The sequence below is a fragment of the Muntiacus reevesi genome, chromosome 2, assembly GCF_963930625.1.
Source record: "Muntiacus reevesi chromosome 2, mMunRee1.1, whole genome shotgun sequence".
NCBI classification, from domain to species: Eukaryota; Metazoa; Chordata; class Mammalia; order Artiodactyla; family Cervidae; genus Muntiacus; species Muntiacus reevesi.
In genome coordinates, this window is record NC_089250.1 from 11,441,913 (window position 1) to 11,457,877 (window position 15,965).

The window sequence follows — 15,965 nt, forward strand, 5'->3', positions numbered from 1 at the left end:
AAACTCACCCGTTGGGTAAATCTCGCTTCTCATGAGGAGGGTAGGAGTATAAGTGCACCCCTTGAAACTTCAGGCTGAGGAAATGAAGTTCAACTGCAACTTCTGACCACATTTAGATTATAGTTGAGATTACACTCATGCTTTTTGTATATACCAATTAATTATGACAGCTTGGATAGAAGTATGCTAAATAGTAAAGAGAGATCTTATTTGTGTTTTAAATTGTGTCCTAAATAACTCAAAATGTGGATAACTCATTTTGCTGATTCATTTTAATAAGCCAGGTTTTATCTGGAGGAAACGAACATCCTTTTAAGCCTAAATCTCTTCAGTTTTGGCCTGCTTGATTCAAACTAAAGATTTCCTCTTTCAAGTTTCCTGTCCTGTGTTTAAAAGATATTTATGCTTTACAAATTAACTATATCGACTGCTACAAATAGGAGTTTGATATTGATTTATTTTTGTTCATGCATTTAAGACATATAATTTAAAACATTTATTAAGTGCCACAAGCATTATTGAACTATGTAACAAGGTTTTACATATTCATTTTCTCGATGTTACAGTTAAAAACCTATATGTGTTTTCTTAACCTGAGGAAGGAGCTGGCATAGGACTCTAGACTCAGTAAGAAGTCCATTGGCCTTGTTACTTCTTTTGTAGAATTAGGAACTTTGACTCAATCAATGACTCTCATACCTTTTAAAAAAATTTTGTGTTTTTTTTTCCCAAAGAAAACAACCTTTCTTTTAAAAAAAACTTCTGAGTGGAATGGTATTATATGAAAGAGACAAGTATAGAGCCATTTAGCTAAAGGAGTGGCCAGAGACCGTGCAGCTGTGACTTCTCTGCTCCTCACCCCTGCAGTGACCCCCGTGGGACCTTCCCCTTCTATGGGACATAGTTCGCAAACTAACACTTACGAGAGAATCCTTCTTGCTAAACACCTTTAGAATTAAAACTTGCCGGTACATTGTTTTCTTGTGTATAATTTTCTCACCTTTCTATGTTTTCACTAAATGGAAAAGTTTAAAGAAAACTGCAGACGTGTTCTCCTTATTAACATTCGACTTCAGACTACTTCCTCCATATGACATGATCCTCACCTAGAAATCAAATAAAGGTCTCGGAAGTACATATTTAGGGCAGGAACTGTTAAAGGAGAAGATAGTGATCTTGTGGGTCATTACTAGGATTACGGGTCATTCCCTAATTCTCTGAAATTATGTATACTCAATAGACTGATATTTATTATACTTTTTATCAGATTAATCTAAATAGCATTCCATATATATATTGTCTTATCTAAAAGCAGAATAAGTAGGAATTCATTTTCTTCTATTTATGTGATGATTTTTCTACTTAAGTAATCTTCAAGTTAGGTCTAGTCTCAAAGTATTACTTAAGTGTCACATGTAGTAAATTATATGTAATTCCTATGGTAATTCTCTTGTTTAACTTAAACATAAATAATATTTGGCTTATTTCAGATGCAGCGGGAGTTGGACAGGAGTATAACTAGAGAACTAGAAGAAGGTATTTTGCCAAAACGTATGAATTAAATTTAGACATTGATTTCTGAAATACATGGTAAACAGTCAGTGGCATCTCTTTCTGTTGTTTGGATAACAGTTGCTATCTTAAATATTTTTTCTTACATATAGCTAATGAGAAATGTGAACGCATGAGCGGTCATAGTGAAAAATATAGTTCTTCCTTATTGATTCATCATGTTCCATAGCTTGAAAAATAATCTCTAAAGGTCTGTGTATTTATTTCTGGCTATATCCTTCCTCTACTGCCTCCATCCCTGTGGAACTGTCCACCTGTACCTGACACTATTCTCAGGAAATGTGGCGTTCACCCGCTTCTCAGGCGCTGGTGGCGGTTAAGGCTGGGAAACCCAGACTCAACAGTCACGGGTGTGCAGCTGTCACTTGGTGGGTGACTAAAATTTCTCTGTCACTGGCTTTGTCACCAGTTTATCTCTCACCCTCAGGAAAAGCTCCAAACACCCACACCAGTTTGGGTCCTGCCAAAGTAGGCGGCCTTACCTCCTTACCGCCCTCCTCTGCCCTCAGCTCTGCATCTAACCAGCCAGACTGTAGGATCCCACAGCTGCGCGTCCTCACCGGCGGGCTTTGTACGTGCTTCTCCCCTCCGTCTCCTGTACTTTTTCCTGTCCTTCAGGCATCTGCTTCCATAGCGCCTCCACCAGAAGGCTGGCAGTACTGACACGAAGCTGGCTGTCCCTTCTGAGTGTCCCTGTGCGTCTTTTGTATCTGTCTTAGAGTTTATGAGTCTGTGTGGAAGCTGCCCGTTCACCTGTTTCCCACTGTAGAGCGTGTCGTTTTCCGGGTGCGCTGGGGCACCTCCATCTTGTACTTCCAGTGCTGTCCCAGCCCCTCTGCGCGTAGTTCCTGAGTAAATGAATGAAGCACGAGGAAGCCAGAGGCTCTGGTCCTCAGCCACACGAGCGACCCTGGGCAGATTATCTAATTGTAATCTTGTTTTTTGTGTTGTGTCATCTATAGATATATTTCATTTTTCAGAACACTTGGAAAGGTCTCAGTTTTTTTTTTTCCTCTTAACTAATACTTAGTTAACTCAAGTATTTTAGGTGAAGAATACAATTCTTTCCTTTTCTTTCCAGTTGATGCTGAATTTGCATCTAATTCCTTTACAGTGTCTCCTTGAGGATCTACAGATGGGTCAAATGTATATGAGGACCTATTTTTGAAAACATCACAAGAATATGTACAGACTTTGAAGAAAAAAGATATGACTTGAACAATAAATAGTAAAAGTTTCCCTACAGGACTGTTTACCTGAGGTTTTCATTGTTTCCCATTAAACATGATGAGAAATTCTTTATTAAAGGAAAATATTTTCATTTTATATGTGTATGATAAAAATGTATATGGTATTTTAAGCGATGTTTCTCTGCATCTAACTTAGCAGACTTAAAAACCAGCACAGTTGAGTTTTCCATATTCAAAGTGATGCTGTAGTCACTCAGTCATGTCGACTCTTTGTGATCCCATGGACAAGCCCGCCAGGCTCCTCTGTCCATGGAATTCTCTAGGCAAGAATACTGGAGCAGGGAGCCATTCCCTTCTCCAGGGGAATCTTCCAGTCCCAGGGATCAAACCCAGGTCACCTGAATTGCAAGTGGATTCTTTACCATTTGAACGGCCCTTTATGAACTCAAACTGAGCCCTAATATCAGCTGTTTAAACAGCACCCAAACAACCAGACTTGTCATTAATATTTAGTGGTATTGACTGATAGCTTTTTTTTGTATTTTCCAGTTTTTATCACTATATATAGACCTAAAGATTTAGATATTGCTGTTATGGTTACCATCAATGTTTTGAGGTATTACAACTGTTAATAGTGGCATAAAACTTACTATATTTAACTTTAAACATGGATTCATAAGTCTTTCCTCATGGAGAAATAAGATTTGCCTTAGTTTTTACCTTTGCAATGAATTAACTTTTAAAAAAAATTTTTATTTTTAATTAGAGGATAATTACTTTACAATATTGTGATGGTTTCTGCCATACATTCACTTGAATTGGCCATAGGAATGCATATGTCCCCTCCCTCTTGACCCTCCCTCCCACCTCCCTCCCTGTTCCACCCCTCTAGGTTGTCACAGAGTACCAGCTTTGGGTTCCCTGCATCATACAGCAAATTCCAAAAAGACACATGTACCTCAGTGTTCACTGCAGCACTATTTACAATAGCTAGGACATGGAAGTAACCTAGATGTCCATTAACAGATGAATGGATAAGGAAGCTGTATATTATTCAGCTATAAAAAGGAATGCATTTGAATTGGTTTTAATTGGCTTTAATTTACTTTTGGAAACAGTGTTAAAATGAGAGAAAAGTTCCAAGTGCCAGACAGACATTTTCACAAAACTCCCCTATCTCCCATATATCCTCCTAAAGTACCATTTATATTTCTTAAATGTTTTTTGTTATAAGTGCCCCTCCTTCCCCAAGTCACCTGTTTTTCAGAAGATGCCTTTTTGTCCTACTCCCTGTCATTTTTTTTTTCATTTATTTTTATTAGTTGGAGGTTAATTACTTCACAACATTGCAGTGGATTTTGTCATACATTGACATGAATCAGCCATGGAGTTACATGTATTCCCCATCGCGATCCCCCCTCCCACCTCCCTCTCCACCCGATTCCTCTGGGTCTTCCCAGTGCACCAGGCCCGAGCACTTGTCTCATGCATCCCACCTGGACTGGTGATCTGTTTCACTATAGATAATATTCATGCTGTTCTCTCGAAACATCCCACCCTCACCTTCTCCCACAGAGTTCAAAAGTCTGTTCTGTACATCTGTGTCTCTTTTTCTGTTTTGCATATAGGGTTATCATTACCATCTTTCTAAATTCCATATATGTGCGTTAGTATACTGTAATGGTCTTTATCTTTCTGGCTTACTTCACTCTGTATAATGGGCTCCAGTTTCATCCGTCTCATTAGAACTGATTCAAATGAATTCTTTTTAACGGCTGAGTAATATTCCATGGTGTATATGTATCACAGCTTCTTTATCCATTCGTCTGAGTAATATTCCATGGTGTATATGTATCACAGCTTCTTTATCCATTCGTCTGCTGATGGGCATCTAGGTTGCTTCCATGTCCTGGCTATTATAAACAGTGCTGCGATGAACACTGGGGTGCACGTGTCTCTTTCAGAGCTGGTTTCCTCAGTGTGTATGCCCAGAAGTGGGATTGCTGGGTCATATGGCAGTTCTACTTCCAGTTTTTTAAGAAATCTCCACACTGTTCTCCATAGTGGCTGTACTAGTTTGCATTCCCACCAACAGTGTAAGAGGGTTCCCTTTTCTCCACACCCTCTCCAGCATTTATTGCTTGTAGACTTTTGGATAGCAGCCATCCTGACTGGAGTGTAATGGTACCTCATTGTGGTTTTGATTTGCATTTCTCTGATAATGAGTGATGTTGAGCATCTTTTCATGTGTTTGTTAGCCATCTGTATGTCTTCTTTGGAGAAATGTCTGTTTAGTTCTTTGGCCCATTTTTTGATTGGGTCATTTATTTTTCTGGAATTGAGCTTCAGGAGTTGCTTGTATATTTTTGAGATTAATCCTTTGTCTGTTGCTTCATTTGCTATTATTTTCTCCCAATCTGAGGGCTCTCTTTTCACCTTACTTATAGTTTCCTTTGTTCCCTGTCATTTATTAAGTAGTATATCAACTCCCAGTTGTAGTCACCCCTTCAAGTCACATTTCTTTGTGAACCTCTGCATGTTGTTGTTGTAGTCCCGTCACTCAGTCATGTCCATCTCTTTGCAACCCCATGGACTGCAACATGCCAGGCTTTCCTGTCCTTCACCATCTCCCGGAGTTTGCTCAAACTCACTGTCCATTTAGTCGAAGATGCCATATAACTATCTCATCCTCTGTCACCCCCTTCCCCTCTGGCTGCAATCTTTTGCAGCATCAGGGCCTTTTCCTGTAAGTCAGCTCTTCCCATCAAGTGGCCAAAATATTGGAGCTTCAGCATCAGTCCTTCCAATGAATATTCAGGGTTGATTTCTTTTAGGATTGACTGGTTCGTTCTCCTTGCAGTCCAAGGGACTCTCAAGAGTCTTCTCCAGCACCACAGTTTGAAAGCACCAATTCTTTAGCACTCAGCCTTGTTTATGGTCCAACTCTCACATGTGTACATCATTCCTGGAAAGCTATGTAAATGTTTTTTCTCATGGTTATCTGCTTTTGTCAGTTTAACTGGCAGACTCCCAATAGCTGAACCTCAGAGGGTGGAGGAAGTTTTTCCCTCCCCAACAATTCCAAGAGCTGACATATTAATAATGCTCACTTAATCCTTGATCCCCTTGTCTTTCTGTCCTCTCAGATATCTGACTTGGGAGAACTCTAGTTTCATATGAGACTGATGATACTTCTCCCCTGTTACCCTCTCCAAGGGTCTCCGTGCTGCACTGCCCAGTGATCCTGCTGCTAAGTCGCTTCAGTCGTGTCCGACTCTGTGCGACCCCATAGATGGCAGCCCACCAGGTTCCCCCGTCCCTGGGATTTTCCAGGCAAGAACACTGGAGTGGGTTGCCATTTCCTTCTCCAATGCATGAACGTGAAAAGTGAAAGTGAAGTTGCTTAATTGTGTCCGGCTCTTAGCGACCCCATGGACTGAAGCCTACCAGGCACCTCCATCCATGAGATTTTCCAGGCAAGAGTACTGGAGTCGGTTGCCATTGCCTTCTCCTGCTACTTTTATTTAATTTGTATCTTCTGATGATTTCAAATCTCCTTTCTATAAATTTCTCACTCTGCTCTTCCCCTCTCACCTGTACCAGACAGTCTTAGGTCCCACAACAAACTTCTTGAAAGGTTTGCCTGTATCTCTAGCAACTCTAGATTGTCTTCCCTCTCTTTCCCTCAAAACTGCTCCCAAGTCACTGATGACTTCCGCGTCACTGAATCAAAGCCACACCTTTCCAGTCCTTGTGTGTCTGAATTTTTCCTTCCTCTTGGCGTTCACTGTCACTCACCTCTTTGAGACACTCTTGCTTTTGGCTGGGCTTTCAGTATTCGTTCCTTTTATCCTGAAGGCACAGACAGGTTATTGAAATCAGAGACATAGTCCTTATTAAATATCTCACAGTAAACACACAGGTGTTGCCCCCTCGCTCAGGACCGCACCTGGGGCCGTGTGTTGAGAGCAGGTCAGTTGTTCCACACCAGCAGGTGCAGGACGGTAGGAAACTTTGTCTCTGCTGCTTGAGAACGGCTTTCTCCTCTCTTGGGAAGGATCTCCTCCTTACTCCGGCCTTTGATATGTAAGTAACGCTGGTACCCACCCCAAAAGGGTCCTTCTGCCCAATGTTTCTCCGCCAATGGAGTGAGTTGTGTTGAGAAGCTAAGGAAATGAGAAGTGGAGCACCCACTGCACAGTCCACGCTCTCCAACAGGCCATGGGTGGGGCTGCTCCATAGGGCTCTCATCAGCGGGGGATTGGGTAGAGTTGGCGGGGTTCTGGGGAGCAGAGGCAGGCACAGCTGCTCCAGGTAATGGGGCTCACAGGGCTCATTGCCATCTTGCATTAAGGTGTCCAGTGCAGCATCTCTGCACACAGCCCCCCTACCCCAAGCAGGAGCATCGGCCAAGCTGGTTCACACCAGGAACTGGGGTTTGAAGAGCCGGAAGCAAGGCCTCTGCAGGAAACACCCGATGAGCAAAAGAAATCAGACTAAGCACATGGGAAAGGAGGTTAGTATTTTTATTCCTAATATTGTTTTTTGGTTTGTTTGTTTTTTTAACCTGGTAACTGTTTATGGGCTTTGCTGGTAACAAAATCTCTCCAGGAGCCTGATCTGGAGTCTCCAAGGTTCTAGGGCTCATCCCTTCTTGAAATATAAATTCTTAGGGAGACGGAGCACCTTCGGGGGACCTACTCTGGGCTGTAGGTCTCCCCTGCTCCTTGGGGAGATGAGACTATGAATTCTTTCAGGTTGGAGCTATTAACTAGATGAACGGCTGCAGATGTCTGTGCTGAAGAGTCTCAGAAGATCTGGGCTTTTTACAAAACCGCTGAGAAATCCCAGGGAAGTTTATTTCCCCACAATTACCCCTGTTGTTCCTAGAAGAGTTCTAGGCCCAACAGCAGCCACTGTAACCAGTGCAAGGAAACTTGAATTTGATGGGCACCAAATCCTTTTGGCTTGTCTTGGGCAACATTTAATCAGCAAGACCCGTACTGAGCAAAAGAAATTAGTCTCAGCTGAACTCCCCCAAGTCTTAGATTCAGGAATCTAAGCAAGTCCCCCAAAATTTTAGGGACTATTTTGGGAAGCAAGGTGGCTTCCTCCTTGGGTTTCCATATTAAGCTTTTTTACCTGATCCAGGGTATTGTAGGGAAGCAAAATTTGTCACCCCAAAATGTGTCTCTTTGGCAAGAGAATGATTTTAGGCAGAATATTTTTAAGAAACAAAAAAGACTCAAAGTCTTTCTTTTAACTGCCTCCTTAAATGTTGAATATTTTAGACAAAGGGCCTGGCCCAGGAAGACAGCTACAACCAGAGATACTGAGAAAAAATGTGGGCCAGGTGTGGTCACGGGAACTACAAATATTTACAGAGTTCCAAACACTTGCTTTTCCATCTCCACATGAATCACCTTCCTCCACATTCTAGTCCCAAACCACTACCCACAACATCCTCCTTTGTTTCTAGCTGAAGATGGCATTTAAGGTGAGGGTTTCAACCATTCTGGTGAGTTACTCAGGTTTTCTGGTTCTCACCCATGTATACAGATGTATACATGCTGTTAAGCTTTTGTTTGCTTTTCTCCTGTTAATCTGTCTCATGTTAAGTTGCTTCTTAACCAGCCAGATGAACCTAGAAGGATAAAGTTTTTGTCCTCCCCCACAGGACACACCTGAGTACAGGTAGTTATGCTCATTACAACTGGCATAGACTTTGCCTCGTCTGCAAGGAAGAGATCTCTGGTAAACTGTTATCTATACAGCAGCACCAGCCAGTGAGCTGACACTCACTTGAAGGCCTTAGACACAGGTAGGGTCATTGTGTTACCAAGTCCTATTGCTTCCTACAGGATGGGCCGATAAATCAAGAGATGAGTTGTTGGGGCAAGGAATAGCAATTTTGTTTGGAAATCTGGTAGATCAAGATAATGGTGGACTCATGTCCCCAAGAACCATCTTGCCTGAGTTAGAATTCAGGTTTGGTTTACACTAAAAGGAGAAAGTAAAGTCAAACCTTTCCTGGTTCACATCAGCCTCTGAAGGGAATGTGTTAATTTCTTTCCTGCAGTCATTGACAGGTGGGCTTGGTCAGGTTGTTTCCTGGAAGGTAAACACAGGTATTTCAGCTTAATGCTCATTATGTGGGAGGCAGGGCTACCAGCAATGAGCCACTATGTATAATATAAGCATAAAGGCAACATCCCTTTAGTGCTGAACTTGTAATAGAATACAAAAGGGTCTTCCCTATTACAGTTGTTCACTTCAGCAGAAGTCAGGAACAGATTTCATACTGCCTTTTGTGAAACAAAAACCATGGAGTCAGTAACGCTCCCTAATTTGAGCAAACTCCGTAAGATAGTGAAGGACAGGAAAGCCTGGCGTGCTGCAGTTCATGGGGTTGCAAAGAGTTGAACATGATTTAGCCACTCAACAACAATAATGCTCCCTAAAGAGCTCTCTGAAACAGAGCCAGGAGACCATTACGGGTATGACATAGGCATGTCTCAGCCTGCATGGAATCTGACCTTCTGATCATTTACTGTCCTAATGAAGTCCTCCAGAACATCTGCCAAAAACTCAAGCTACTTCTCGGACCACCCCTGCCCTAAATAACTTGTGATTCCCTAAGGATAAATATTTCCTGGCTTGTATCAGAGTCGTTCACAGTTCTCACCAGGCAATTTTTGACAACCTGTGGCCTTTTGTCTTCATAAACCTAAACCCCTGACTCTTTTTTGGAACACTCTTTCAGTATAACCTGAATCTCTGTTTCCCGAATTGCTTTTTTTTTTTATCTTCCAGTTTTACTGAGATGTAATTAGCATGCAGCAGTGTATAAGTTTAAGGTGTAGAACATAATGATTGGACTTACAAGATGATTACCACAATGTATTTTACTATAATTATAAACATAACTATATTCCTGCTGCCTCGATATAGTGAAACATAACTAGAGCCACACTGCTGGAATACTGTAGAATTTTTAAGGTTCTCCAAAGGGGGAATAAATACAGTGGGGGATTAGCTATTTATCTATCCATCTGTCAGGAGACCTGAAATCTGTAGAGTGAGCTAGCAGACAAGATTCAGGGAAGAGTTGATGTTGCAGTCTTGAATCTGAATCCCCAGAACAATAGTCTGGAAACTCAGCCAGGGTTTCTATGCTTCAGACTTGAATTCCTTCCACTTTTCGGTTGTTGTTCAGTCGCTAAGTTGTGTTCCACTCTTTGCGACCCCATGGACTGCAGACTTCAGGGCTCCTCTGTCCTCCACTTTTGGAGTTATCTCAAATTTATGTCCATTGAGTCGGTGATGCCATCCAAGCATCTCGTCCTCTGCTGCCCCTTTCTCCTCCTGCCTTCAATCCTTCCCAGCATCAGGGTCTTTTCTGAGAAATCACTCTTTGCATCAGGTGGCCCAAATATTGGAGCTTCAGCTTCAGTATCAGTCCTTCCAATGAATATTCAGTGTTGATTTCCTTTTGGATTGACTGGTTTGCTCTCCTTGCAGTCCAAAGGATTCTCAAGAGTCTTCTATAGCACCACAATTTGAAAGCATCCTTCCACTTTGAGGAACCTCAGTCTTTGGGCTTGCAGCCTTCAGCTGATTGGATAAGACCCATGGACATTATGGAGGGTAGTCAATTTTATTCAAAATTACTGCCTTAAATACTAATCACACCTAAAATATACCTTCACAAAAACATCTAAACTGACCTTGGAAAAAATGAATGCATTTCTTGGTAAACTAGAATAAAGAAAAATATGTGGCTTAGGTTTCCTAAGGACAAAAATAATTTTTTAAAAACAACTTATATTATTGGAGTATAGCCAATGATCAATGTGGTGATAGTTTCAGGAGCACAACAGAGTGACTCAGCCACACATATACATGTATCCATTCTCCCCCAAATTCAGGGAAGGGTTTTTAAAGGCACCGTTAGGGGTGAGGGTTTCAGATGCCTGATAGCTGGTGTACATCCTTCTGGATTGGCTGGTGGTGAGCTAAGTGGGTGTTTTTAGGAGTCAGTATCATCAACCATTGGGTTTCAACTGGTCTGGGGCCTACATAGGTGTAGTCAGCATGTGGTTAACTTCTTCCACCTGGTGGGGGTTTCAGTATCTGCAGCAGAACTCCAGGATATGGCTCAGAATGTTATCTACAGCCTTGAGGAGGAGTTGACTTCGCTGTTTTAACTATTGTTATTTTGTCTTGGACCGTTTTCATTTCTTTCAGCATTTTCTCACTTCTCTGATTACGTTTGCTCTTTGGGACTTGGGCAAAGCCTCAGAGGCTGAAGCTTTTCTACAAACAAGAGGCAGGTGCCATGGGGAGGTGTTCACAGTGTTCTGCTCCATTTCCATTAGTTTTTCTTTTTAGTGTGTCCTCCTTTGTTTTAAATAGATTCAAGAGGCAGAGGGAATGTTCCTAGTTAGGAGTTTTTCATTCGTTACCCACCTAGTGTGAAAGTCCAGAAAAACCTATCTTCTTAAAATACTCTGTGTGTCCTATTCCCCCCTGCCCCTCGGCTGTTCAATGAGTATCATGTCCTTCAAAAGCTGCACACCCAAAACCAACCAAGTCCAGAGTCTAGTCTCTGTGCTGGATGCTAGAGATTCGAAAACCAACAAAATGTGGCTTCTTCTCTTTCGTGGGTTGTTACTGGTTGTCATTGGGCCCCTCAATGCTCATGACCCATTGGACTGAATAAAGGTACTTTAGAAAACTGCAGATTTAATCGAAAGAAGTCATAGGAATGACCCCTTAGCATCTGAGATATTTATTAGGAGTTGGAGAGATTTGTTCTAAAGAGATATAAAGCCTTGTTCCAGCAGGAAACAATTTTTTAAGAATTTCCTTGAAGTACGATGCACAGTGTTGTGTTAGTATCAGGTTATATATGAATATATATATATATATATATATATATATATCTCCATTCTCTATCTCAATAGGTCCTTGTTGGTTATCTGTTTTATGTATTGTTGTCGTTCAGGGGCTCAGTCTTCTCCAAGTCTTTATGACCCCATGGACTGCAGCATACCAGACTTCCCTGTCCTTCACCATCTCCCAGAGCTTGCTCAAACCCATGTCCATTGAGTTGATGATGCCATCCAACCATCTAGTCCTCTGTCATCCCCTTCTCCTCCTGAATCAGTTCAGTTCAGTTCAGTCATTCAGTCATGTCTGACTCTTTGCGACCCCATGGACTGCAGCAAGCCAGGCTTCCCTGTCCATCACTAACTCCTGGAGCTTGCTCAAACTCACGTCCATCGAGTCGGTGATGTCATCCAACCATCTCATTCTGAAGTCCCCTTCTCCTTCTGCCGTCAATCTTTCCCAGCATCAGGGCCTTTTCCAGTGAGTCAGTTCTTCACATTAGGTGGCCAAAGTATTCGTATTTCAGCTTCAGCATCAGTCCTTTCAATTAATATTCAGGACTGATTTCCTTTCAGATTGACTGGTTTGAACTCCTTGCAGTTCAAGGGACTCTCAAGAGTCTTCTCTTTTGAACATCACAGTTCAAAAGCATCAATTCTTCAGCTCTCAGCTCTTCTTTATGGTCCAACTCTCACATCCATACATGACTACTGCAAAAACCATGGCTTTGATTAAATAGGACTGCTTTGGTATTACTTAACTACCAACACTATTTCATTTTTTTGTTTCTTAGAATTTTTCATTTTTCATTGGGATATAGCTGATTAACAATGCTGTGATAGTTTCAGGTGAACAGTAAAGAGACTCAGCTATAGATATACATGTATCCATTCTCCCCCTTGGAAAAGACTTCTTTTTTTTTTTTTTTTTTTTGGAAAAGACTCTTGAGAGTCTCTTGGACAGTCAGGAGATCAAACCAGTCAATCCTAAAGGAAATCAACCCATAATATTCATTGGAAGGACTGACGCTGAAGCTCCAGTACTTTGGCCACCTGATGTGAAGAGCTGACTCACTGGAAAAGACCCTGATGCTGGGAAAGAATGAAGGCAGGAGGAGCAGGGGATGACAGAGAATGAGATGGTTGCATGGCATCACTGACTCAATGGACATGAGTTTAAGCAAGCTCTGGGAGATGGTGAAGGATAGGGAAGCCTGGCATGCTGCAGTCCATGGGGTCACACAGAGTTGGACAGGACTGAGCAACTGAACAACAATTCCCCCTCAAACCCCTCTCCTATCCAGGCTGTCACATAACATTGAACAGACTTCCCTGTGCTATACAGTAGGTCCTTGTTGGGATAGCTAGTGAGTTTGAGACAGTCATGTATATACTGCTGTATTTTAAGTGTTTTGTTTTCTTAGTTTTGGTAATGTAGTAATGAGAGTGAACAAAAAAATCAAAAAGGAGAAATCCAGGTACATGAAGGCTGGAATCTTGAAGAAGTGCTTCACAGAGGGAATGAATCCAGGGTAGAAGGGACATGAGAAAGCCAGTAAGGTGAGAACAGGCAAAATGTCTTGTTGTAACTGCCCTTCCTAAGCACACAGTCAAATGAGACTTGCTGTCCTGATGGTTGTTTAGGGAGGCTGTTTCTTTATCCACAGAACTGTTTTTAAAAAGGTAATATGTCTCCACTATCTTTAGACCAACTTACTAGCAGCAGAATATCTTGGGCTCAGTCACAGCCAAAGCCCAAACTTCAAACGTAAGCAGGCGTATTCCCCCATGCCAGTGGGCAAGATGCGCTTTATTTAGCTGTGTATCTTTCTGATGCTCTTCTTGTTTATGTAAGATGAGGAATCCCTTGTGGATTCATTCAGGAACTTTATTATGGTATGAATTTTCAGGTGTTCAAATGTCTAAGGAGGTGGACCGTTAGTACTGAAGATTGTGTGCATCTATTAATAACAGAATGCAATTGCTTTGTATAATGGTTACAGGTGAGCATAGTGACTGTGGCGGTCATGTTATAAAACTGCACAGAGGACCCCACACACCTGTGCTCATCCATATACCTGTGAAATGTGAGTAAGGGCCCTTACTCATGTAAGTAGCAATGTCATAGCAGTGTCAGTTTCTTCTTGTGATTGTACTCTAGTTGTAAGACATTAACTTTGGGGCAAGATGGGGAAAAGGTGCATGGGACTTCCCAGCTGTCTTTGCAGATTTCTGACAAGCTATAACTAGGAATTTCAAAACAGAAAATTAGAACAATGTCATCTGTGCAATAATCATTTAGCGAGATGTTTCCAGCAAACATCACGCCTGGGACCCACGCTATAGGCAGTGAGTGAGTGAGAGTCGCTCAAGTAGTGTCCTGATCTATGCGACCCCATGGACTGTAGCCTGCCAGGCTCCTCTGTCCATGGAATTCTCCAGGCAAGAATACTGAAGTGGGTTGCCTTTTCCTTCTCCAGGGGATCTGAACATGTTCGTTACAGCTCTCTGCTCTATCATGGGAGGCAGTCTGAAACAGAAGACTGGAGCAGCTAACCCCACAAGGACAGCAATGATGTTCTGTAGGGGAAGCCTCAGAGGCTATGGTGTGGAGGCTGACCAAGAGTGGGAATCTAAGATCGGCAGGAAAGGGTGGGGGTCTGTCTGCAAGGCCCACCACTTACCGGCGGCCCCCCGGGCCAGCAGGTACAGCACGCAGTCCGGATGTCCCATGGAGGCAGCGTCGTGCAGAGAGAGCCCGCTTGTAGTCCTGGTTGACGGCCTCGATGTCCAGGTCCCAGGTGTCAACCAGATAGGCCAAGATGTCCCAGCGGCTGTGGCGCGTAACGTGTGCAGGAGGGTATCTCGGGGCAGGCCCCGCGAAGCCCGCGCGCCCAGTCGCGTACAGCTCCTCTCATCCGGCACCTACCAGCACAGCCGCTGCGGACCCCGAAGCGAGTGTCAAGGCCACAGGCTCGGGTACGGCGGGAACCCCCGCGACCCGCCCCGGCCCGCCCCGCCTCCTCCGGGCCCCGCCTCCTCCGGGCCCCGCCTCCGAGATCCTCCCCCGGCCCCACCCTGCCTGTCAGGGCCTTTCCCCAGACGCCCCGATCTTCACCCCCAACCCTCAGGTTCCGGGCTGACCACGCGACCCACGGGCCGCTGCGAACGCAGGCGCGGAGATTACCGCCCGCACTGGTTTCACTTTGAGGAGAAAGATTAGGTGAACCCCGGGGACAACCACCGCAGGTCCGGTCACAGGCGGTGCGAGCCCGCCAGGACGGGGTGGGGCCCGTGCGGCCCCGCCTCCGCCCTCCGCGACCGGTCCCGCCCATAGCCTTGGCCCCGCCCTCCGCGGCAGGTCCCGCCCACACTCTTGGCCCCGCCCATCTCGCCGGCCGCGGCCCCTCGGTGAGTCCCTAAGTTCGGAGGAACTCTGGGAAAGTTACTGCTCGCCTCTTCCGCCCTGGCGGAAGCGCAGACGGGGCGGGGCCTGCTAGCAGTAGAGTGGTTGAGCGTCTCGACTGGCCACCGCAGCTGTCCGTCAAGTGCGCCCTTCCTCTTGAGTGCTTCAATTGGCCGGGGATGCATTCCGTCAGCGTCGGCAGCGGGCTCTTTGCGGCCCTGCGGCGGCGGTGCTGGTGGAGGAAGTCCACGGCCTGCAGGGGCTCGCACTGCCTTTGGGAAGCCGCGACCGGGAGCCCGGGTGGCCTGGGACCTGAGGCGACGGCGGCGGCGGCGGGAGCCCCGATGCGAATCGCCATAGTGCGTGAGGCCGCCGGCGTGGTGGGGGTGCGGACGGGCCCGGTCGCGTGGAGGCTGAGTCTCTGGGGTCTTTAGCGGGTCTGGTCTCTGCGAGGTACGGTCCTCGGGGATGGTGGAGCGCGGGCTGGGGCCAGGGCCGATGAGAACGCGGCAGGCCGGGGCGCTGTCGGTGATGTGGACGTCGCCGGAACGTGGCCAGAACGTGGCCTCGGCCGTGGGCAGCCAGCATTTTCTTTCCTGCTGCTCATCTGTTTTGACCTTGGGCGAGTCATTTTGTGGCATCCTTTTGCCTCTTGTATTTGCAGTTGCCCTCCCCCTAACCTGAATATTGGGAAAACGGGGGTAATGTGGGAGGGCCTGGAGCTGGTGCAGAGTCTGAGTTCTGAGCAAGCTGTGCGGGGTGGTGGCGGACGTGAGGGTCGGTGTTGACTTCTCTACCTGATCTTCCGAGGTGCTCGTCGTTTAACCCTCCTGGTGTTTTCTGTTCCTTCTGAGGGAAAATGGGAGCAGCTCTGCTTTTCAGGCCTGGAAATTGTTATATTTTGCA

General features: G+C 44.7%; 1 protein-coding gene and 1 long non-coding RNA gene across 5 annotated transcripts in view; one reads left to right on the plus strand and one right to left on the minus strand.

Moving 5' to 3' along the window:
- Window positions 1-3,653: 3,653 nt before the first annotated feature.
- LOC136159112 (uncharacterized) lies at window positions 3,654-14,950 on the minus strand. Of its 2 annotated transcripts, none has more exons than XR_010661405.1 (4): window positions 14,841-14,950; window positions 14,338-14,593; window positions 8,788-8,873; window positions 3,654-7,223 (listed from the first exon to the last, which is right to left on the minus strand). It is a non-coding gene; the product is annotated as an uncharacterized lncRNA (long non-coding RNA). The 2 variants fall into 2 exon arrangements; XR_010661404.1 differs by having other exon boundaries at window positions 3,654-7,258.
- A 289-nt stretch (window positions 14,951-15,239) lies between these two features.
- FBH1 (F-box DNA helicase 1) overlaps window positions 15,240-15,965 on the plus strand; it is a 37,287-nt gene continuing 36,561 nt past the window's right edge. For 2 of the 3 annotated variants that reach the window (XM_065920890.1, XM_065920893.1), the window contains exon 1: window positions 15,240-15,418. In XM_065920890.1, coding sequence (XP_065776962.1) covers window position 15,418 — 1 coding nt within the window. In that variant the 5' untranslated portion in view covers window positions 15,240-15,417. Of the gene's footprint in view, window positions 15,513-15,965 lie in introns of all 3 variants that reach the window. The other variant, XM_065920891.1, reaches the window with a different exon arrangement.